A 25,200-nucleotide genomic window follows, 5' to 3' on the forward strand; every position below is an offset into this window, starting at 1 on the left:
AATGCATTTAAGTACTTATTGAATCTGAGATGCAGCTGTACGCTTTATCCACTTTTGATTCATTCCCGATTGTGGTGTGATTTTAAGAAGATAGTTCATTAATGTAAGTACAAGTGGAATCCTCTGTGGATTTACGTATTTTAACGACAATGTCGTTGTTCACGAAGGCGCGGCGAGTCGAATTAGAGATCATTTTGTTACGATTCATCTGTCATTGTGAGATGAAACTACTAAAGTCTAAACCCTGTTTTAAAAAAAAACTGTCGATGATCTAGGTACCTATCTACTATTTTGGTAAAATACGTTTAGATTCAGATTCAGTACAGTACATTCAGCCACATCATTCAGCGCATATAATTATTTGTTTGATTTTAAAACTCGCGCGGCTACTGTTTTGACCGGAACAAGGCCCTAGCCTGCGAAGTTCAAAATTTTAACAAGTTTATTTAATTTTTTGCTAGGGTTGCCACTGTTGCGTATGATTTTTAGGGTTCCGTACCCAAAGGGTAAAACGAGACCCTATTACTAAGACTCCGCTGTCCGTCTGTCTATCCCTCTGTCTCATGAACCGTGACAGTTAGATAGTCGAAATTTCATATGATGTATTTCTGATGCCGCTGTAACAACAAATACTAAAAAACAGAATAAAAAAAGACGTGTGGCACTCGGGGACTGCCACGGTAATGCTATTGCATAGCATGTCTTCAAGCCACACCTCCGAGCCCGTCGGAGTGGAGAGCGTGAGGTTTTTTCGTAACGGAATTTCTCGATTCGGTCCCCGCGCTCAAGGCCCGCGATAGAAGCTATGCAATAGCTTAATAAATATTTAAGAAGCTCCCATACAATAAGCCGTGATTTTTTTGGCGTTTTTATAGATAATGGTACGGAACTCTTCGTTGCGCGAGTCCGACTCACACTTAGCCAGTTTTTTGTACATGGCGCATGTACATACAACATACTTAGTCGTCTAGTAGGGACACGGCTTTATAAGAACTAATAATATTTTGCTGTCGCCATATACCTACCTACGTATAAAAGCCACGCGGCTTTATTATTTTGATTTAAAGCTTTTTTCTTTTTATTACAGAAGATAACGAAGAACCTTATACGTCGCTGCCTCTGGAGAAGCTTTCTTCACCTTCTAGCGATATTCAGTCCATATTACATCTCATTCCACAAGATGCACAGTTTTTATAACGGTTTCATTAGTGATGATACAATAGAAGACCACATAGATGGACTAGACACGGTGGATTTCGAAATCCAATTTGATAATATAACGTCGAATAAACGTCCTATATAAGTATTATTTTATATATTTTATTAATTAAAGCTTTAATTACTATATTATAAATACATAGTTTCATTTATATCATTAAATCCCTGTTATGTGGTTCCTTTTTGTATAAGAGAAAACCTATCAATTGATAAATGTTAAAAGGAACCACATGCACATTTTCTTAATTATCTAGAAAGTTTAAGAATATTCAGAGCAAATTTATATACACATACTTAAATAAGTCATTTATCAATGAATTTAAATAAAATAACTTTTAATTTTACTTCATCTAACAGGGCTGCAAATGTTTTTGTAAATCCTTTGATATCTCAGAAGTGCGTTTTTGCTGGGTGGTTCCTTTTTGCTTAAATACGGACAACTCATCCTCATAATGTGAATCATAATCGGTCTTACATTTAATTAATAATTAATAAGCAAGAAAATCAAAATATTACCTAATAATTTTCTATTAGGAAAATAAGATGCCTTCTTTTATTTTATTCATTATGTTGAATTTCTTACTACTAAAATATTATGTCGCGTAAATCTTGCTGAAATCGTCAAATCGTCGAATGCGATTTTAATTGTTAAAGTACATTTTAATCTTCTCAAGGAAGGATATTATCACCTAACATAGTGTTAAAAATATGTCACTTTCCTCGCTGACCTAAATATATATCAGTAAAAAACCCCGGATCGGATCAGTCATATACAATACAACAAAGGTTCTGCAATGATTCATGCAGTGGGTAATAAAACTGTAGGTATTCTGAGCAGCTTAGGTATCACAACTCACAAGGAAAAACTTTAAATAAGTATAAAAAAGTATGCAACTATGATTTGCTTGAAACGAGAGGTTTCTCTAATTTTTTGCAGTTTTTTGATGATCAAGAAAATGTAGTGTTTCGAAGAGCTTGTATGTGCGAGAAAATTTGTGGTAGTTAAATGAATTTGCAAGTGTTTGGGGGGTTTTTTGGGGGCCGAGTCACCTCCGTCCGTAGGAGTATACCCAGAACTCAGAAACCCTACACGTGGCCCCTGGGTGGTGCTAAACAGGTGACATGGTGGGAGACAGTTGTCGCGGCTATAATGACCACCCATCAGCTGAAGACGTGTCGCCAAGCGTTCGTGTTCCGGCATGAAGAAGCTGATGTAGCCATGGTGAAGACGGGTCGAATCAGTTGCGCTTTTACAATCGGGACGATCTGACGCACACTATCGTTGCTGCTTCCGGTGGCTAGTCATGGAGGGTAGCGGGATCCGAGGCACGGTGCACCGCTGGCCGACCGCTGGTCAGTAGGGGGCCCAAGTAGCGTGCTAGCCACATGTGAAAGGCTGCCCCGCCAACCAGCGAAAAATCCCAAGTTGCGCCATAGTGCCGGTTGGCGACCGGATGAGAGGGCCCTATGGACAACTTGGGGGGGCTCGGGCGTCCCCGCAGTCTCCAGACTAGTCCCCGTCATTGCGGCTTCTAAGTGTGTGTCTCAGGTCCAGTTGTAAAGCGCCTCGATTCACTGCCGTCTTCACACCTACTTCACTCTCCAAACAAATTATGAAAAAAGCAAGATACAGAAGTAAAGTTGCACAGCGGCAGCACTCCCTCTCGCTGAAAGTGGACCTCACCAATATCAGAGGTCTCCACTCAAATCTCGCTGCAGTCCACTTCCACCTTGAGACTCATAAACCCTGTATCTTGTTCCTCACGGAGACGCAGATAAGATGTCCGTCTGACTTGGCGTACCTATCCTATCCCAGCTACACCCTGGAGCACAATTTTAAAGCTCGGTCAGGTGTGTGCGCGTACGTCCGAGACGACATCTGTTGTCGGCGTCTCCGGTATCTTGAAGACCCCCATTTTTCCGTACTATGGATGCTGGTGGACACAGGCCCAGAGAAACTTCTCTATGCATGTGTCTACCGAGCGCACAGCGGAGACCAGGAGACGATCAGGCTCACAGAGTACCTAAGTGAGGCGGCGGACGCTGCTCAACACAAATACCCTTCCGCTCAGCTTGTGTTACTGGGGGATTTTAATGCCCACCACCAGGAGTGGCTTTACCCATACCAGTGCACTGACCTCGCTGGGAGAGAGATGCGTAAACTTGCTATAGCATTGAATCTCACCCAGCTGGTTCAAGGAGCGACGCGGGTTCCTGATGTTGAGAGCCACACAGCCAATTGCTTGGACCTTCTGCTGACAACAGATCCAGACCGTTACTCGGTAGCGATTTCCTCGCCGCTTGGCAGCTCCGATCACTGTCTGGTGAAATCTGTATCTGTCTACTCGCCGCCCGATCCCAGTCCTAAGGGCTCTCGGCGCGTGTGGCAATACAAGTCAGCAGATTGGGATGAGATGCGTTCCTTTTTTGCATCATATCCTTGGCGGCCTGTCTGCTTTTCTTCTGAAGACCCCTCGACCTGCGCGGATGCTGTGACTGATGTGTTGCGACAGGGAATGGAGTACTTTATTCCATTCTCCGACGTAGCCATGTCCGGCAAAGCTCAGCCCTGGTTCAGAGCCGATTGCAGACGCGCTGAAGCGCTAAAGCAAGAGGCGTATCTGGCTTGGGTTGACGCTCGACACCGCAAAGCGAGGGACGTATCTGAAAAGAAGAAAGCCTTTAACCGGGCTGCCAAGTCCTGCAAGAAGGCTCTACGGAAAGCTCAATTCGACCACGTTAGCCGCATAGGGAACAAACTGGCTTCTTACCCCTCCGGCAGTAAAGCGTTTTGGTCCCTGGCAAAGTCGGTTGAATCGAATTTCTGCCGCCCCTCACTTCCTCCACTGCTGAAACCTGACGGGACGCTGGCTCACACCGCCGTAGAGAAAGCGAACCTATTTGCTTCTCTATTTGCGGAAAATTCTCGTCTGGATCCCGCAAGCGCGAAACCTCCCAGTCTACCTGGATGCGAGGCGAAAATGCCGGAAATTCGCATCCGTCAGACGGAGGTTCTTAAAACGCTGCGGAATCTTGATGTGAATAAAGCCAGTGGCCCTGATGGAATTCCAGCCATAGTTCTCAAAACCTGTGCGCCTGAACTTACTCCTGTTTTGACACGCCTCTTTCGCCTTTCGTTGACGACTGGAATAGTTCCGAAATCATGGAAACTTGCCAACGTGCAGCCTGTGCCCAAAAAAGGCAGTCGTGCCGATCCTTCAAACTACAGGCCAATTTCAGTCACGTCCATACTCTGTAAGACTATGGAACGTGTACTGAACAGCCGGCTCCTGGCACACCTAGAAGCAAACGACCTCCTCAGTGACCGTCAATACGGGTTCCGCCGAAACCGGTCCACTGGGGATCTTCTAGCGTACGCCACCTACATCTGGAGCGAGGCCATCGAGAATCATGGTGAGGCACTTGCTGTCTCCCTTGATATCTCAAAGGCCTTCGATAGGGTCTGGCATGATAGTCTTATTGGCAAGCTTCCATCCTACGGTCTGCCAACTGGTCTCTGCGCCTGGATCTCAGATTTTCTGAGGGACCGGTCGCTCCGGGTAGTCGTTGACGGCTGCTCGTCCGACCAAATGGCTATAAATGCCGGAGTCCCTCAGGGATCAGTTCTCTCCGCAACACTCTTCCTGCTACACATCAACGATCTGCTGAAACCCGGTATCTATGGGTACGCAGACGATAGCACTGTTGTGGAGAGATATGTATCCAGCGCGCGAGCCAGTACGGCACAAATTCAGTCTCTACGGGAGGCGATGGTTGATCGCATGAACTTGTCCTTACAGGCGGTCTCCGACTGGGGCGATGCCAATCTGGTCAAGTTCAATGCGTCTAAGACCCAGGCGTGTCTATTCTCCGCTAAACGGAGTCCATTCCACCTGACTCCGAATTTCCAAGGTGTATCCGTGCCGATAACTAACCACCTCGAGCTTCTTGGTATCACCTTAACGCCTACTCTGAACTTTGGTTCCTTCATTGAATCAAAAGCCCAAGTAGCCTCAAAAAAGCTTGGAATTCTGGCGAAGGTGAGACAGTATTTCAGCCCGGGACAGTTGCTCAACCTTTATCAAGCACAAGTCCGATCGTGCATGGAATACTGCTCTCACCTCTGGGACGGTTCCGCTAAGTACCAGCTGGAGGCGCTTGAGGCGATAGAGAGGCGTGCCAAGAGGCTCATAAACGACGATGACCTAGTAGGCAAAAAGCTCCAGAGCCTCGGTCACCGCCGCAGAGTGGCTAGCTTATCGGTCTTCTATCGGATACACTTTGGAGAGTGCGCTGCGGAACTGCACGATATCGTTCCGCCATCCCCGTTCTTCTATCGATCGTCGAGGCGCACAGACTCTAGGCATCGCCATATGGTGGACGTTCCATGTACCCGGACTAAGCGGTTTGGTTCCACATTCTTTATCCGAACCGCGAGGGACTGGAACATGCTTCCTGAGTCTGTGTTCCCCGACGAGTACAACATGGGGGTCTTCAAGCGTAGAGTGAACAGGTACCTTCTAGGGAAGCGCGTTCCATCTTAGACCACATCTCAGCTTAACATCAGGCGAGATTGTGGTCAAGCGCTTCCCTATTACCAATAAAAAAAAAAAAAAAAAAAAAAAAAGTTTTAGCAGTAGGTTATAAGGAAGGGTAGGTACTTAATTAAAATAAAACAAAATATATATTTCTTTAATTTTTTATTGACTAGTTTATCATACGTTTCCAGAATTACAAAATGTATAAAAATCTACTCGATTACAATCACCTCTATAAAAAATCTTAAATTCTAATTATGTAGGAGATTCGATACAAATAGTGTGCAAACATGTAAATGGACAGTCTTTAGGACAGATCTCGTTAAGAAACGTATGACGTAATTATAATATGTGATGTTAATTTAACCAAATACTAAAAGTATATTAATTTGACACTAGACGGTAGAGTATACAACAAAATATTTTAATTATCATTATGTTAGCAACTTAAATTAAGGTTAACAGTATTTACAATAATACGTTATCAAGTACAATGCAGTCATCATAGCCTAATTTTATATCTACAGAATGTTACAAAATATTATAATCGATTGTTCTAACTAAAATAAAAATATACACAACAATAGCTCACACAATCATAGAACAAGTTTAGTTTTCCATTACAAAAAATCCTAGTATAAAATTAAAAGACAAATGCATGTTTTATAAGCGAAACAGATTTTTTAATCATTCAACTATGTTATTCTTATTGCCAATGGTTTATAATAATAAATCGATGTTAGAACTTTGGCCCAATACAAGTAGGTTCATATTATTTCTACTCGACATTAAATAAACTTAATTAATTGTCATTCTTGTTCTCTGGTGATTCTCAAACGTAATTTCTGAACGTAAGTATTTCAACATTATTTGAACCCACAAAGTTTTCTTTACCGGCTTATGATTATGGTATTATTGTTCGTAAATTAGCGTCTTAAATTGGATGCTAATTTTCTATATTTCGTGTGTCAGAGTTCGCGGTAAGATCATTAGTCATTTGAATACGAGTTCCGTTGCGTGGTTCGCGCCATGAGCCATCCCACACGCGTCGCTCCCAATAAAAGCCTTTGTAAAATTCTCTATAGCACGGAACACCCCACTTTCGACTTTCTCTTATTGATTCATAGTATGCAAAAAGATCTTTATCCGAGGTGTGGAACGAATGTACGATCCAATCACACTTTTATAATGTACCAAGATTAGAAATTCAATAAAAATTAAAACTTAACATGATACATTACTATATCGATATAAACTATTTATTGTAACAAAGTTGCAGAAAAATATTAAGTTCGTGATGAATCGAAAACATCGAAAGTTTCATAGCAGAAGTTTTCTTACTTATAATGAAACTAAATTAAGCACCAGATCAACTTTACAATGATATTCCTAATTACTTTTTAAATCTACGAAACTTACTCATAACCAAATAACTGGACAACAGTTTGAGATCACACTGTCATAATATCGGGAGAGTATTTTTATCATTTGGTGACACGCGTCCAGTTATTAGACCATGAGTAACTAATGAGCTCACTACTTAATGGTTTCATAAACGATACATGGTACACATTAAATACAATAATTTTTCTAGGCGAGTGTAAGTAAGTTTGAACAATACGATGCGTCAACCATATTTACTATACGAGATTACAAATCAAACATGATAATGAATGAGTCATACGAATTACTTAATCGTCTTAAATATCACAGAGGCATAAACGCGCTTATATAATACATACGTAGTATTTGCGGCGTTGACACCGGACGCTCGCAATTTTCCCATCATACGGCGTTGATCACAGGCAGTGTTGGAATGGGTTACATTGAACTCAGCCCAATGCTTCGCTGTGCCGAAAGGCGTGAATCAGGTAACACCTATGGAGAAAAGAAAACGTTAAGTATGCCACTATATTAGCGTGACTCATATAGGATCTCATGACGTAAAAGTGAGTCAGAATATTTCGCGGTCACAATGACCATTGACGTTTGTTAGAGGCCTTCCAACTTTTATATCCAATCGCTTGACCGCTTCTATGTTAGGGAAATAACAAAATTAAACTATGATTTGATAGGAAATTCAATAACATCCTCGAATATTTTTTCGGATGTGGTGACTGGTGAGTTTATGAAATGACTCATATTCACAAAAAGTAAATAATTGTATATCCGCCATAGAGATAATATGTAAGATATCCGCAGTATAATTATGAGTCTGCAAAATACATATATACATAATATTTAAAATACAACATGCAATATTAAAGTACGTAAGTATAAGTACTCTCGATCTTTATGTGCTCGAAAGAGCACGCAAAGCGAATCGCTATTTTCGATAATGTAGGCATCAAGAATTTAATTTATGTCTCACGGAGAGCGCGACAGAGATTTAATTCGATTGAACATTGCTTGAATTGCCGAGTGCCGGGACATTAATTTTGTCACCGTCAATTACGCAATGTCTTGTTTTTAGAAGCAAGTGCATCGTATACCTACTATTACATCACTAAATAGTTCGAAGTAGTTGGTAAATAATTAAGTTCTGTATTAAACAGCTATATTTGTGAGATCAGGGCCTTTTAATTTAAGAAAAAGCTTAAAAAGCTGTAAGCTTATTTTAAAGTTAAGGAAAATTTTTTTTTAAATCTTTATAAAGTTAAGGAAACTTCTATCTGCTATCCTATAATTAAACAATCTCTACAAAAAATTGTAAAAAATCTACTGATTTACATAAAAAATTCCAAGATCTACTATACAACTTTATGAGAAAGACATAATTTACAACTGTTAAATCAGACTTTGCACGTATCGAAATACATGATATTATTCTATATCTCGTACAGTACAGCAAGCGATTCTATTCCCCGAGGCCACAAGTAAAAGCTGGTTGTAAACGTCAATTGGCTCTATAAAAAGGATATTGAATATAGTTTTACGACACTGCATTATGGCAATAAAAATCAATGTTTATAGACGACACCTCGCACATCCTGATCACTTTGGGAAGGAATCCGTAACAAACACGCTTATTGTATAAAGACATCCTGCGGGTCTTGACCCTTTATCTGAGTTCGTATCAGTCAGACTGCATAAATGACCACGTTCATATTTAACTAGGGCTGTCGGAGCGGTGCCTGGAAATGCTTATCTTTTATTGACGGTATAAAATGTTGGTGACTATCGAACGCACTGTCTACGTACATACTTGTAACGTCATTTCAAGGCACCGATAGTCGATAGATATTAGATACAATTATAATAAGATGATACTTAAATTATAATGATAATAAGATATTATTGGACAAGGGTTGAACGATTTCTTTATAATATTGCATTAATTTTACACATATTTTGTTAACTGCACTCAGTGTGAATATGAATTTAATTAATTGGTTAACTTAATATGTAAAAAATTAATTAATGCCTTAAATAAATTGCAATTCAGTATCATTGCACCTCGTAAATATTTAACACGTTGTAAATTTGTTAAAATATGATATCCAGAGAAAGTTTAAGGCCGAAACTACGTAATTATTTTGTGATTGAGTGACACTATCTTTTGGGAGATAAAGTGCAACCTTGTTTAATATAAAGATAAGGAATTAATAATATACTTTATGTGCCCAACATGGGCGGTGCAAAACTTGGGTGGTTATTTTATATGCTGTAAAATACATAATATATTATCAAAAGCATCTTATGTATTTGAAGCAATATTCATCCGCAAGAAAGAAGAATATCTAATTTACTTTTTAATCGAATTTGATTAACTGCGAATCACAGTGACTCAACATAAATAATGACAAAGAAAAATATGTACATACCTAGAGTAAATAACTTGCTAGGTAGTTGTTTATATTTTTTAGATAGTAAAATAACGAGAAAAACAAGATTGAAAATGATTATAAATTGACTTTAATTTCCTCCACGTAAAGTAAGACTAAGTATAATATTCAGTAAGTTGTTGAACCCGGAACAAGTACATATATTAAAATATCGAAGGGATTTGAATCCTGTATTCAGTGGATATAATAATATCATGTATATATTACGATGTGGAATAATAATCGTCATAAATATTATATTTACTAACTACAATTCATAATTTGCAGCTGTCTTATTCGATTAAAATGAAGGCACGTTTGATGAATTGCCATAAAGACGATATTGAAGGATGAGTCAGTTCGTGATAAATATGTAAATGTTTGTTTTTGCGCGTACGAAATATCGTTTAGGACCAAACAAGGAAAGTATGCTTTGGTTGAAACAAATTAAGTTCATTCTTGAGTGTAGAGATGCAAAACAGGTATTGAGTGTATAAACATGCGTTTAAACATCGCGTTAAGCCTTTGTTTGATAAAGAACATTAGTCAGCTTATAAAATTAATTGATACTTACAAGCTTACGGCTTTTATAGTATTTATTTCCGAACTAGTTTAATCGTAGGTGTGTAAAAATAAAAAAATGTGTGCGTGTATTAGTGTACACACGTAAGAAGTGAAACTTCTTTATGACCTTATTTAACAAAAAAAAATACTATATGCAACTTTAAAGAAATACGTCGAATCACGCGTGGTAGGGATAAGAAAAAGATGGCGCGTAATGAAAAAATGTTACACTAAATTTTTTTCCAACCCCGATAAAGATGTTTCACTTCAAAAATCTAAATTACTTTTTTACTTTTATAATAAACTCTTACTTCTTAAGTGTTGAACTATGTACCAATACTTAACTTAACATTGATTTACACTCAAGCAAAAAACTATGGCACTTTTTTCAGAACATTTCGAGTGGCTCAATAAAAAATGGGGTCATGTGTAGCGCATTCTACTTTCACGAAGCTGGCAAAAAAGAGTTAAGTGCTTTTAAAAGGAACGTTGTGTTATTATTTTAAATCATCTTTATATAAAGTCCATAACTATTGAGAGTTTTAAATGTTGCATTATCTTGCCAATACGATAAAATGATATTATGCAAATACATATCTATATAATATACAAATATGCAATTCTGAATCATACATTTTGCGCATATTTTTATGTTTATTTACAACCACTATCACTCTGGACAATATTATAGCTTGCATAGAAACTGACAGCGAAAGATAGGAGTATCGAAGTATCGCTATCGGTTATTACGTAGCTTGAAATATGTATCGCGGTAGTAATTGTATGTTTGAGAACTGGATTCCTCCCACACGGTGTCGGGTAAACGGGAAACGATCACAAATTGTCCACAGCGTGGGCGTCTAGCAGGTACTTGTACTAGCCAGAGATTACTAAATAGTTTACTAGCTATCTCGCCTATTGGTTATCTAACGATTAACTGACATTATCCATGTTTCATGCATCTTGTTGTGTCGCAACAAAAGTTATTATAATTTAAACGTTTTGGTTTTTGCGATGATTAATCGATGCATTTTTTTTGAGATAGGTATGCGTTTTTTATTGGAAGCAAACACATGCTACTTTACAATTCAACTTTAAAATGAAGTATGACGACGACTTAAAACTATAAAGTGCAATCCAGAAAGACGCTGTTATTTTTCATAATTTAAGAACATCTTTTGAAACTTATTTTATTCCACGTTAGGATATTATTCATAAAAGTTTAGATAATAAGCAAATTTATAGTTAGGTAGTTACTCGAGAGTTGAGATATTGTTTGCCGAAATAATTAGTCACATTGTCAATAGACGCTACCAAACATTTTTATACAAATATGTGTGAATCATGAATTGTATTGTGGATTCGTTTGATTATATCTTCCTTCATATTTCAAAGAAGTTTTAAACTTACTTATTAATTAACAAAAAGACCCGACATACCATTGCATACTATGTATATCAAATTTAGAGCGAATTATGGGTAATCGAATTAACCGCAATTGTATACGTACAAAATACGAAGTCTTGCTATTTTGAACTTAATGATCATTCTAAATTGAATAATATTAGCACATGTTCGAACTGCGATCTTTCCAAGAAACTAACTGATGTTTTCCGTAGTAATATGCACGTCGAGCAAAATAATTGTGAATCCAAGTCACGTACTTTATAATTTTACAAGAAATTTTGATCAAAGTAATAAAAAGATATGGATGCTTGGATAAGGAATATTTTTTTTTTAGTATTTACACGTATCTATACTTAACCAATAGTCCATTAGGTACCATCTCTATTCTCTAAATATTATTTTGTCCATCTCTACCTCTCTACCTTATGAACAAATATAGGTAGTTAAATTAATAACAAATGATATATATTCTGTTACTGACTGTTTCCTTAAAATAAAGATGTATTCAAGTTGTTTTCAACGTAATAATTCTAGGGATTTACTATCTACGAACGCTTCCTTTGAAAGCAGATTGAATTAAATATGGGTTGTGACTTGTGGTTGATGTCATTGAGAGTTCAACATGACACTATGACTTCATCTGTTCCTGTGGTTTCTGATTGACGCATTTGTTTATTTTAAAGACAAATGTATGATGAAGTTACAAGTTATATTGCGTACATATTTTATACGCAAACACTATTTGTATGAAAGCAAACCTTACTTGAAATATACGTATTTTATTACTATCTTTTTTATTAATACTCGTACATTACAATGTAATTGATTGCAATAGTTAATCCTAAAACGTATAAATTAATGTAATCATGCGGTAGTCTCTCACTTCATACGTCAAAACCCTTACTAGGCATGATAGAGATTTGTAGGAAACGTCTATTTTGAAGTATTGAGTGCTATGTATGGGCAATGTTTGTATCTAAACGATTAATATGGACGCCTAGACGTAACATTTAATTTTAATGATCTCTGATTACAGTGCCGAGGTGGTAATAGTGAATAAGTGTTTCATAACAAGTTAATTTATACAAGATTGGCGTTATAAGTAAAATTATAGGCTTTGTTTTGTTCAATAAAATCAAATGCAAATTACGCAAGTTGGCTTTTGATCTTTCCACACTTGGTAATTTGTGTTTATTTTATCTTTATTATAAGTGTAACATATTTTTGAAATTACAGCAATTGAGCCTACAATTTTAATAATTATGTAGAGAACACGTTGTGAGTAATACGTGTAATTGTACTCATGCTACGTTATGTTTATAAAAATAGGTTTAATATAATATTTATGATTATAGCATTATAAAATATACATTTGTTTATAATTTTTGGTTCATGGCTGAAGTTTTTGTGATCGCTACTCGGCGTCAACAATCGTATCCTTGACTTTTATCAACATTAGCCGGAAAGGTCGAGTGAGCGGACTTTCACAATTCCCCTTTATATTAATTAGTTTATAAATCGATACTATTATTATAAAACAATTGACAGCCACTTTAAATTTATTATATGACTAGCGGTCCGCCCCGGCTTCGCCCGTGGTACATATGAAAAATAGATGTTGGCCGATTCTCAGACTTACCCGATATGCACAGAAAATTTCATGAGAATCGGTCCACCCGTTTCGGAGGAGTATGCAGACTAACATTGTGACACGAGAATTTTATATATAAGAAGAAGATAAATAGAATGCATTGTTAGAACAAGAACGCCTACGAGCTATCCAATAAAAAATATGAATGAAGTGTTGATTATTGTTTACTAGACAATATACTAATAGGAGACAAAGGACACAAAAACTTAAATTAAACTAGTTAATAAACGTAGTTATAAATCATTTGTCCCGTCGCTAAGAAATTCAAAATTTAATGACCATTAAGATTACTTATTAAAATCTTACACATATAATTTATAGGAGTCATAAAATACGTTTACAACTCGTAAATTGTTAAAGAAGTTAGGTAATAGGAATAAATTGGTTTATAGTCGCATTTACAAACATATTTCTCTATAAATGCTAAATAGAGAAGTATATTTATCTTACGCATGGTTATAATGAGTGCAATTTGTGGCTGTCATATAGAATCGATGCATTTAGAAGGAGAATATGTTAACGTCAACATTAGAGGAATTTAAGTTGTTGTTAATGTTTTTAGATTAACATGAACCTGTCAGCTTTTCACTCATTTACAATTTAGATATTCCTGATATCAATGTATATTCAATGTAAGTATAACTGTTATAGTCAAAACTCTTTGCCTAAGGCCAAACTTATTTGACTGGACATCGATCAAAAACGTTTTTAACTGATTTTGTCAAAAGTGGTTTTGAGTTTTGACCGACAACGAGTTTTGATTGTCACATATTGAATATTATTGAAATAACGGATCGAAATATGTCGATCGAGGATTTTGTTTTTCTAACATCAAATTCTAATTATCTTTGTTTGATTTTACAATCATATTAGTAAGGTCAAGTGTAGAATGCGTACGTTGAACTCCGGAAGGCCGCGTGCTTGGGAGGTGACTGTCTCCAGACTGATAAATATCGCACAACAATACTGTACCGTTAAGACGACACTTTAACTTAACACTTCATAGTGAGTACACTTCAATGAACATTGCGGTTCGATTGTAAAGATGATACCGTTTTGGTTATCTAAAATACTGTTGTTGATGTATTATTAAAAGTGGAAAATACTAATATAGTAGGCAGGTACGATATCATTAATTTTGTAAAATATTATGGTGTATGAAGTAAGGTCAGGATTTTTTTTAAGAATATCAACGCAGCGTTACTGCGTTACAGAGTTGGAACGCAGCGCTATATTATGTTTAAAAAAAGATAATAAAATTTATATCTTCAGAATATTTTACACGTATTTCCGAACATAAATATAATGCACATCTTAAAAGAACTGTTGAGTCGTGATAAATGTTATCCGGAAAAGTCGCAGTATGAAGAAACTTTACAAGAATGACTGCAATATTTTGCTTCTTGGTAGGTGTAATATAAAAACACATGCTGATAATATTTCCTCGACAATTCCACTTCATAATGCATATTCAATATTTATGATTTTTTTTGCATTCAGTGCACTTGTTAATCTTGTAATTATACATAACTCAATCAAGGATAAACCATGGCGCCGCGCCAGAGCGCCTTTTTAATAAATAATCGAGTGTAATTTAAACAAAGAATGTGATTTGTTCTGCATAAAGTTATTTATTGTAACATATGATTATAAATTTAATAGTTACCTATAAGCAATCATAATGTGTCACACTTATTATTTTGTTGTGCACATAATATTACATGCATATTGTTAAGGTTAGAATAATACAAAATACTTATTAGAATATATTTGTTGCGGTTGCTATACTACAAGATTTTACCGACAACAAAGTAATTTAAATAAATGTGATCACTAAGCCTGTACATATTTTATGTGGTTATTTAGTAAGACGTACACATTTTTTCAGAGAAAGAAAGAAAGAAAAAAAGCTTTATTGCCAACAAAAACTAAGACTATCTTAACTTAAAAAGTAAACACATATTAGGCAATCGGAACAGACTCAGCCATGCTGTGCGGGCTAACACCCGAACAGCGCTGATTTTCAGTCTGCCCGCATATTTCCGAGGCCCTACATTTATATAAATTATAATAAAAAATTACATCTATAACTGTTCCTATCAATAAAAATAAAAATTTATAAATACATCTACATATTGTGTACATAATATATACATATAAATATTATAAAATAAACAATATTAATATATGTACTTACATAGATATACCTAGTGCTTATGGTTAAAGGACTTATCACGTAATCTGAATTTAGTAGCAAATGTTAGATATATTTTTTTATATAATATAGTTGATATAATTTATTGCATCTATATGCTACATATTATGGCAATAAAAAGTCTATTGTATATTTTATAATTTTTATGAACGCTTTACAATTTATATGAACATATAAAAATTATATTGCGACAGCTCATTGAAACTACCTTCGACAACAAAAAAGGCAAACATGTTTGGATTAAATCAAGCCTAATAAAATAAATAAATATAAAAGAAGGCCGAATAATATAAAATCCTTATAAACAAGATGGTTCATGAGTATTTTCTTATTGCAGAACTAAAGATTTCTTCCTCTACAATTAATCAAAGATGAAAAAATTTCAACTGAAGATTCTCAAAACTTTAAAAGTAAAATAATTTCAGGTCACTCAAGGATTCTCAACAAGAAATGTACACATCGTCTCAAGTGACTGTCAAAAAATCTGTACAGTTATCTCGAATAAAAGGGGTCGTTGACAAGCTTCAAGCGAAATAATTCACGAGTAAGGTGCATACTTGGAGCTCACACATGCGCGGACAGTTTTTTTTTAATCTTTGCAACTTCGCGCGTAAATTTTATTTATAGTTCGGAGTTGGACGGACTAAATGCAGAAAACTTTTTGAAAGTGGATATGTGAATCTCGTTATATTTTAAGTTCTTATGCTATAGTCCTTTTCATTTAGGATGATTCCTGTGACACTTCATCGTGTTCCGAATTACGTATTTTATGTTAAAAAAGTCAAAATAATTTTAGTGCATAATATTTTTATTTTATGGCGGCATTATTACCAAAAATATAAAAATGAAACATCTTAAGCTTATAAATCAAAAACAGTATTGTTTAGTTTAATATAATGAAAAATAAAATAAAATAACACAAAAATATAATACCTACGCAATTCGTGTACATGAAATGGATCGTTGAAAAATCATAGAGTTGGAAAATCATATAATCGGCGCCCATCTTGTGATCGTTTGTCAATCGAGTCAATCGTCTGTACGAGTACGTCAGCCTTGTATACAAGTTGCATTTTTATATTGATACTTTACGTGGTATTCTGTTATTTTTACTAATTGTTATTTTTGACTTTTTGTTGCTTTTGTTTGCTAAGTTTCCTTAGTTAATTGTTGGCGAAATGCCGAAAAAACTAATTTTGGTACTTTATTCAAATCGATTTCATTTCCATATAGAATATTATCGATTATCGGAAACAATTGATACGATTTCAGTAACCGACATCTCTACACGTGTCAAAAATCGATGTGTCACAGAAATCATCTTAGGTGGAAAGGACTTTAATACAGTATTGTAGTTCTTGTGTCTACTTTTAATCAAGCTTTTGATACAAGTTAAGTATATACGTACTTTAAATACTTAAATATAATGGAAAATACAAAGAAAAAGGACGTCTCTACAATTTAATAAATTCATTGACGTAGTTATCGTATTAATTTTTTATGCTCTCTTTATAAGGATACTAGCGACCCGCCCCGGCTTCGCACGGGTGCAATGCTGATACTATTATACACTACAGAAAAACTGTGAACGTTGTATATGTCGTGGTCATATCGTAGATTTGATCATTTCATGATATGAGTGGCCATTTCACGAAATGGTCGCATTTCATGAAATGGCCAACATGGTTTGGTCAGATCGTTAAATCGTCAACGTTTCACGATATGGTCATCCACATTTGGCCAGATCGTATAAAATATATAAAGTCCATAAAACATTAAAAAATTCTGAATATTTTTAGAACTTGTTTATTGTCATATAAGTTAGTGCCACGGCAGTGGCCGGCGAATTCCAGAAGCGAATGGTTTTTGCAATAGAAAACATTTAGGTTAGGTTAGGTTAGACTTTAATAAAGAACGCACGAGCCGAGCGAGCAAAGCGAGCGTGCCGCGGTAGCGGCCGGCGAGTGCCAGAAGCGAATCGCTTTTTAAAAAAGGAACAATTATAATAACATAGGATATATAAATATATTTATGTAAACGATTTTAGACGCATTTTTTCCTCAATATAAGATATCCGCATTTTCCATAGTACTCGAACCTCTTCGTCGTAAATTATTTGCTATGACTTTCTTCATATTGTAATAAAATGAACTATGAAGTTTTAAACTGCGAATAATTAAATTTTCGCCAGCGCGGCGGCCGCCATCTTATCACATAAACACAGCGCTTGCAGCGCCTCTACCAATAATTAATGTAACTATTTTACGATATGATCAAATAATTTTGATCATTTCATGAAGAAACCGCGCGTTTAGTGGGCCATATCGAGAAACGATTTCTTATCATTGATCAAACCACCAACCCAAACCACATCATGATGTGGCCAATAGACATTCGAGCATTTCATGAAATGCGACCATTTCACGAAATGATCGATCATATCATGAAATGAGCAAATCTACGATATGACCACGACATATACATAGCGGCCCGGCCGGCCGGTACCTACCGCCGCAAATGCTAAGTCCCGCAATTTTTAAATCTGTAATATCTTCAAAAATATTCACTTAAATCATACGGTGTAAAGGGCCATATAGATCTATATTAAATGAACAATGTATTCAAGGTATTTAATTGGTTAAGGATTAATGCAGTATTGGTGAAAATCGCTTCGAAAATTAGCTATTATTTGTCGTAAAAAGTAAATGACAAAAAAATGTTATTGTGGGTTTATCCATAAGAGATAGACATATACCATCGCGGACTTTTCTGTAGACCTTTTCAATGTGTATAATACTTAGTACATTATTTTGATAAAACTCGTAGGGTTCAGCCTGCGTTTGCAATATAAGCGGAAAAAATGTAATTTTTTACGACATCCCATTAAAAACCTCAAAAATAACAGTACTTCTCCACTATTTAATGGATGTTATTATACATATAAACCTTCCTCTTGAATCACTCTATCTATTAAAAAAAACCGCATCAAAATCCGTTGCGTAGTTTCAAAGATTTAAGCGTACAAAGGGACATAGGGACATAGGGACATAGGGACAGGGAAAGCGACTTTGTTTTATACTATGTAGTGATGTAGTAAATGTTTCCTTAAGATCATAAAGATAATTGAATGAGTTTGCCGTATATAATGCGGATATTGTGAAGTTTTTTTTATCCATATTGAAGATATATTACGTCAACACATGACTGATGAATAGAGGAAAATTAAATAAAATACACAAGTTTGCGCTAAGTATAAAGTTGATGCTCAAGAAAGAATGAAAAGGTTAACTTTCTGTGACACATCTTGTTAAAAATGACAAATCGTGTTAATAGACTGCTATGTATACATTTTAGGAACATGAGTTTAAATCTAGTCAAAAGATCCATAATACGTCTTATTTCGTACATATAAATTTCACTCCGTTTAAAAATTAATGAGATCATTACTTATAGTGAAAAAAAAAATCTTTCGCTGGTTACCTATCTTAATCTCGAATTTTAATATTCCGAATATCATAATCCAGAAAACGTTTGGACATTTTTTCATAACCCCGAATTTTAATATTTCGAAGTTTTGTTTGCCATATAATCGCAACTCCGAATTTCATTTGCCCATTTCTTCATTTGTACGACGTTTTACAATCCAGACGAATGAGTTCCAGACATACGAAATCTAAATGCACAAAATCCAGATGACCGTAATCCATATGCACGAAAGCCAGATTTTTAAAACACAAATTTTTGAAATACAGTTGATTGATATCCAGACAATGTCCAGATTTTTGAAATTCAAATAAACGATATCCAGAAAAACGAAATCCTTCCAGGGGGTCGCAGCACGAACCTAACCTAACCTACTGAATAGATTTTAACACTTAATCCTTTCTGTTGGGCAAGTAAAACAATAGCGAGTCGGTTCTGGCACTCGCCGGCCGCTGCCGCGGCACGCTCGCTTCGCTCGCTCGGCTCGTGCATGGGGGGTCACAGTTCAAACCTAACCTAACCTACTGAGTCGAATTTGACACTTAAACCTTTCTGTAATGGGCAAGTAAAACAATAGCGAGTCGGTTCTGGCACTCGCCGGCCGCTGCCGCGGCACGCTCGCTTCGCTCGCTCGGCTCGTGCATGGGGGGTCACAGTTCAAACCTAACCTAACCTACTGAGTCGAATTTGACACTTAAACCTTTCTGTAATGGGCAAGTAAAACAATTTACTTACTGGTAATGTTTATTTTCAGGCAATAGTAAAGGGATAATCACGATTGTATGGGAACCAAATAAAGAGATTATGAAAATCTGGCAATAGTTTATCTGTTATACGATTATATGGGAACCAAATAAAAAGATTATGATAAGTTGGTAATAGTTTATTTGGAAAATGTTACGATGGGAAACAAAAAAAAGTATTCTGAGAATCTGGTATAACTATATCTGTATTATGAGAATACGGGAAACAAAAAAATACTTTTTAAAAATCTGGTTTTGGTGCATCTGGAAATTGATTCATCTGGGAAATTAAAAAAGGAATTTTAAAAAGTTGTCATTCATAACATCTGTCTTTTAAAAGTTCTAACAACCGTTTTCGGGATTTTAAGATTCGGGTAATAGAAATTCGAGTTTTTAATAGGTTACCTCTTTGCGCTACATGTCCTTGATATTTGGAAACTTGAATTTAACATGCGCACAATATAATATGAAAAATTTATAAAAAAAAACCTATTCATATAATAAAATTCGCGCGATGTGGTAGAGCCACAATGCACGTCTGCAGCAAGTCACGTACCCCAATTCGCGACTTGATTGCTACTATTTATTGCAAGTAGTAACACAATCCCGGCCCCTCCGATGTTTTACACATAAATACATTATACTTGTTTAACTGTTTGTGTGAAATAAACACTTTATCCTTGCAGTATAGCATTATAATATATAATATGTATATCTGTTCTGTGTCCTTATTAAAATTAAAAATGCAAAAGTATTCTAATTTGTCTTTCTTTCACGTAACAATGTAGCGATTTTATAGTATGATTTTTGTGGTGCGAAACTGCGAACTGCAACTAGTGTCGTTGTCACAAATTGGCTAGAAATTAACCTAAACTCGAAAAGTTTCCGTTCTAATGTATAAAAGGGTAAAAAATATATTCCAAATGTTGCAACATTGCTATCTATAATGGATAGTGCGATAGTGCGAACAATTCGAGTATTTTGTTTATTATATTTACTTGACCTTTAGTACGAGATAAAACGGAGCCAAAGTAGGTTGAATCTGAGATATTCAACTCACTTAAACGACCTTGTTTTGTGGTTGCAGTGTACTTAATAATGCATTTATTTTTAGAGGAGATATTTATGTTTTACGCAGGTGATAATGCAATAGTTATATATACAGGAACTTATAGTTCTGTAGGTAAAACTTTTTGCATATGAAGAAAAATATTTTTTACCCTATGAAACTGTAAGCTACCTGCTTATAATTTATACGAACTTGAATAAGAAAATAACAAAAATTTTAAACAGATTTTGTTAATTTAACTTAATTTTAATGTAATTATAATTTTCTCTACCTCAATTCTAAACGTCCATCGAATATAAAAAAATATTCAACTAATCATATTTTTGTATTTTTCCGTCAAAATATTAAAAATAATTTAAAATAGAGAAAATTTCTAGGAAAAAAAAAACAATTTCCGAGAAGCCATAGCGGAACTTGTAATAAAATGCGTTCATTTAAAAATGTAGTATGGATAAACAAATATTTTTGTGAGTCATTTTGCCCATACACAATTACGGTACACAAGGTCAAATTAATAAGTCCATTTGAACAACTCGTCCTAGATAAGATTTGTGAGTTACGTACGTTTATCTAATAAACCAAATTAATATTCAAATCTTAAGATTGATGTGGTCATTGAGGATGAAGCCGAGGTTTTGAAAAATAAATAAATAGAGCAATATACTACCACTTGATTGTAGTAGTGATCGGTCCTTCGAGACCAATGGTAAATATGTACTTTATAGTCTAAAATCTATACTTCACTACATAGTATAAAACAAAGTCGCTTTCCCTGTCCCTATGTCCCTTTGTACGCTTAAATCTTTGAAACTACGCAACGGATTTTGATGCGGTTTTTTTTATAGATAGAGTGATTCAAGAGGAAGGTTTATATGTATAATAACATCCATTAAATAGTTGAGAAGTACTGTTATTTTTGAGGTTTCTAATGTGATGTCGTAAAAAATTACATTTTTTCCGCTTACATTGCAAACGCAGGAACCCTACGAGTTTTATCAAAATAATGTACTAAGTATTATACACATTGAAAAGATCTACAGAAAAGTCCGCGATGGTATATGTCTATCTCATAAGGATAACCCAAAATAACTTTTTTTTGTCATTTACTTTTTATGACAAATAATGGCTAATTTTCGATGCGATTTTAACCAATACAGCATTAATCCTTAACCAATTAAATACCTTGAATACATTGTTCATTTAATATATATCTATATGGCCATTTACACCGTATGATTTAAGTGAATATTTTCGAAGATATTACAGATTTAAAAATTGCGGACGTAGCGTTTGCGGCGGCACCGGCCGGCCGCCCGGCTTTCTATTTTATACCCGTGCGAAGCCGGAGCGGGCCGCTATGTTTTTATATACGTTCACAGTTTTTCTGTAGTGTATTTAGTATCAGCATTGCACCCGTGCGAAGCCGGGGCGGGTCGCTAGTATATTATAAAGCTGAAGAGTTTGTTTGTTTGAACGCGCTAATTTCAGGAACTACTGGTCCGATTTGAAAATTATTTCGGTGTTAGATAGCCCATTTATTGAGGAAGGCTATAGCCTATAAGGCTATATATCATTACGCTATGACCAACAGGAGCGGAGCCACACTCGTGAATTCGCGAAGCGCAGCTATATATGTATAAGAAAGTATATTTAGGAAACTTACCAACTACCACTTCCCATACGTAGGATTCTTGAACGATGACGTAGGCGGTTTATACAGCGGGTTCTCCCCCGTGCAGTCCTCCGCGCCGATGTTCTGGTACAGCGGGTCGGCGAGCGGCAGCGCGGGCGGCCGGGACCGGTACACGAGGTAGCCGCCCGTCGCTGCGAGTGCTAGTACTGCGACTATCGCGCACAGCACGATGGGGAGGGTCACTGTGGGTAATATCTTGGTGTTTAAGATGTGTCAGTAGTCAAAGATGTATGAAAAAAGGTGGGTTCACGTAGATCGGGTAGCCTTGCGAAGGCACGATGGGAAGGGTTACTACAAGCACTTAGTGCTTTACTAGTTGTGTGAATAGTCAATGATGTATGAAAAAAGGCGGGTTCACGTCAATTCACAATCGAGTAGCCTTGCGAAGGTACGATGGGGTGGGTTACTGTGGATGATAAGTTGGTGTTTAAGCTGTGTCAGTAGTCAATGATGTATGAAAAAAGGTGGGTTCACGTAGATCGAGCTGTCTTGTCGTATATGTGCATGTGGCTCGACCGAGGAAAGTAAGTGTCTTGGTGTTTAACTATCTATCATTTAGCGGCGACAAATTAGTGGATCTACACAAATCGAGGAGCCTTGCGAAGTATTATGTGGTTGTGACTCGTTCGTGGTGTTGCCTTGTGTTTAAGACGATACACAAAAAAAAATGTACTGCTTGGCGGGCGGAGTCTAATAGCTCGCTATCGCGAACGCGGGTGTGCGCGAAGTCATTCTTGCAAACTCGCCGCGCTGCCGCTGGCCGACTCGGGACAAACATGTATGGAGTCGTCATACAGTTATAATATTCTTATACATATATTTAATTGTTGATTTATTGGTTTTATTTTCTTGCTTATAAACAAATAATATTCTTTTTAACAACTACTTAGACATTATTAATAATTATTATTATTTCGTAATGTTTACTTTATTACAAAATAATACAGGTTATAAATAATCTTTAAAATAACAAAAAATATTGTTACTCTGAAAAAATGAAATGGTACTCAATAACGCGGACTACTGAATGGATTTAGATAGAATTTGATGCTGACGTAGATATTACGTCATGCCCAGAAATGAAAAGTAATATTTCTGAAAGAAGTTATAAACCCTAATTCTTCTCAGTCAAAGTCAAGAGTGGAAGATATCACTAATACTTACAGTAAAACTGATGCGAAACTTTGGATGTTAATTTGTATATTTTTTTGTTAGTTGTTACTTAATCACGTCAAGAGTACATTACCAATTTTGATAAAATATAGCTAATTGCCTGGATTTACACATAGGATACTTTTTATCCACTTCTGTGGGATAAGACAGGATTCACGATATAATCTAATTCCACGCGGGCAAAGCCGCGGTCGGAATGATATTTTTTTAAATAAAAAAATTGTTTAAAAAAAACACAAAATATATTGACGCATGTATTTATTTTTTGCACTCTATTATAATTGTAATTATTCATTACAAATAATCAAAATAAAATAGCCAGAACAAAGTTAGGCCCTGGTAGGGTAGGTAGGCAGGTACAGCAATGTGAGACGAACACTGGCTTATTTATACCAATAATAATGTATTATAAACATTAAATTAAGTTTACTTTCTAACAACAAAAATACATAATATTAGCTAATGTGAAAGCGAATCAACCAATCATCCCACAAAAATGAAATGTGCACACAAATATTCATCCAAATCGGTTCATGTCATTAGGAGGAGTGACTGCAGCGCCATCTTCCGGGCCCAATTGTGTTTCCAGATCACCCAGGAACTCAATTTAATATACTTACACAAAATTTTTCGAAATGAAAACTCACATTACTATGTAAATATGAATATAAACCTGTTTTATTACTAAGCAATTTCCCGCACAGGTGTAGTAAGTATAAATGAAATAAATATCAACATCAAATTCTTTATACAACATACTTATCTACCACCTTCTAAGAAATGTAATTCTTGAAATTATTTCGTATTTTTTTAAAATATAATACTACTCCAATGAGCTCCTGTTCCATATTATGTCCACCATACTTCCACTAAGTTCACCATGATTTTTAATTTCTTTGCACTTTGTTGCTTTCTGCTAAAAATGGAATCATGCGATAAAACCAGTAGAGCTTTGATAACATACATTTTTGACTGAATAAAGGTACTTACGAAGGAGTGGATTCACATTGTGAACAATCAGTGGGTTTATTTTCCTTCTGGATTCCGGATTTCTGAACAGATTATTTATGCTATAAATGAAAAAATCTTACACATTCGTTATGTACTTAAAACAGGGGTACATATCAAACATCGTCTATAATACAATTATCATCAAATTTAAAATAAAACCAACTTACTTCATTAATTTGTTCCAATTGTAAGCATTCTTTTTCCTCCAACCTTTATGTTTCTTCTTCTTATTTTCTTTATTGTCCCCATTTGTCTCATTTTGTCTTATCGTGTTGTCACCCTTTTTTACGATTGCGCGAGCGACACAAGTTCCCCGTGTGACGGCCGTAGCGGGAATGACTCGTGCAGCGATCGGGGTAGGAAGGTACAGGGCGGCTCTCGCTATATTGGCTGGTCGCGCGCTAATTTCAAGTATTTCTTGTTTATTTCAAAACCATCGCATATTTCAAAATTCTAACACGGTAGACGTATAGGTTGTATATTTTATAGTTAATATCCAAAAAGTCGTAACTTTACGATTGTTATTTTGAAGATGCCAGAGATTAAAAAAAAATAACAATGATAACTTTGTATTTTTTTTCTATCGAGAAAATATCATGGAATCACGTTTC

General features: G+C 35.7%; 1 protein-coding gene across 1 annotated transcript in view; it reads right to left on the minus strand.

Annotated features, from left to right (window-relative positions):
* Nucleotides 1-5,910: 5,910 nt before the first annotated feature.
* LOC149490730 (integrin beta-6-like) overlaps nucleotides 5,911-25,200 on the minus strand; it is a 47,029-nt gene continuing 27,739 nt past the window's right edge. Inside the window, exons 6-7 of the mRNA XM_089708371.1 lie at nucleotides 22,376-22,587; nucleotides 5,911-7,634 (exon numbers count right to left, since the gene is read on the minus strand). Coding sequence (XP_089564497.1) covers nucleotides 22,379-22,587 — 209 coding nt within the window. The 3' untranslated portion in view covers nucleotides 5,911-7,634; nucleotides 22,376-22,378. The remainder of the gene's footprint in view (nucleotides 7,635-22,375; nucleotides 22,588-25,200) is intronic.

Source organism: Colias philodice, chromosome 2 (assembly GCF_061535455.1).
Source record: "Colias philodice isolate Cphi_HAF_F1 chromosome 2, ilColPhil1 Martin Lab GWU primary, whole genome shotgun sequence".
Lineage (NCBI taxonomy): Eukaryota > Metazoa > Arthropoda > Insecta > Lepidoptera > Pieridae > Colias > Colias philodice.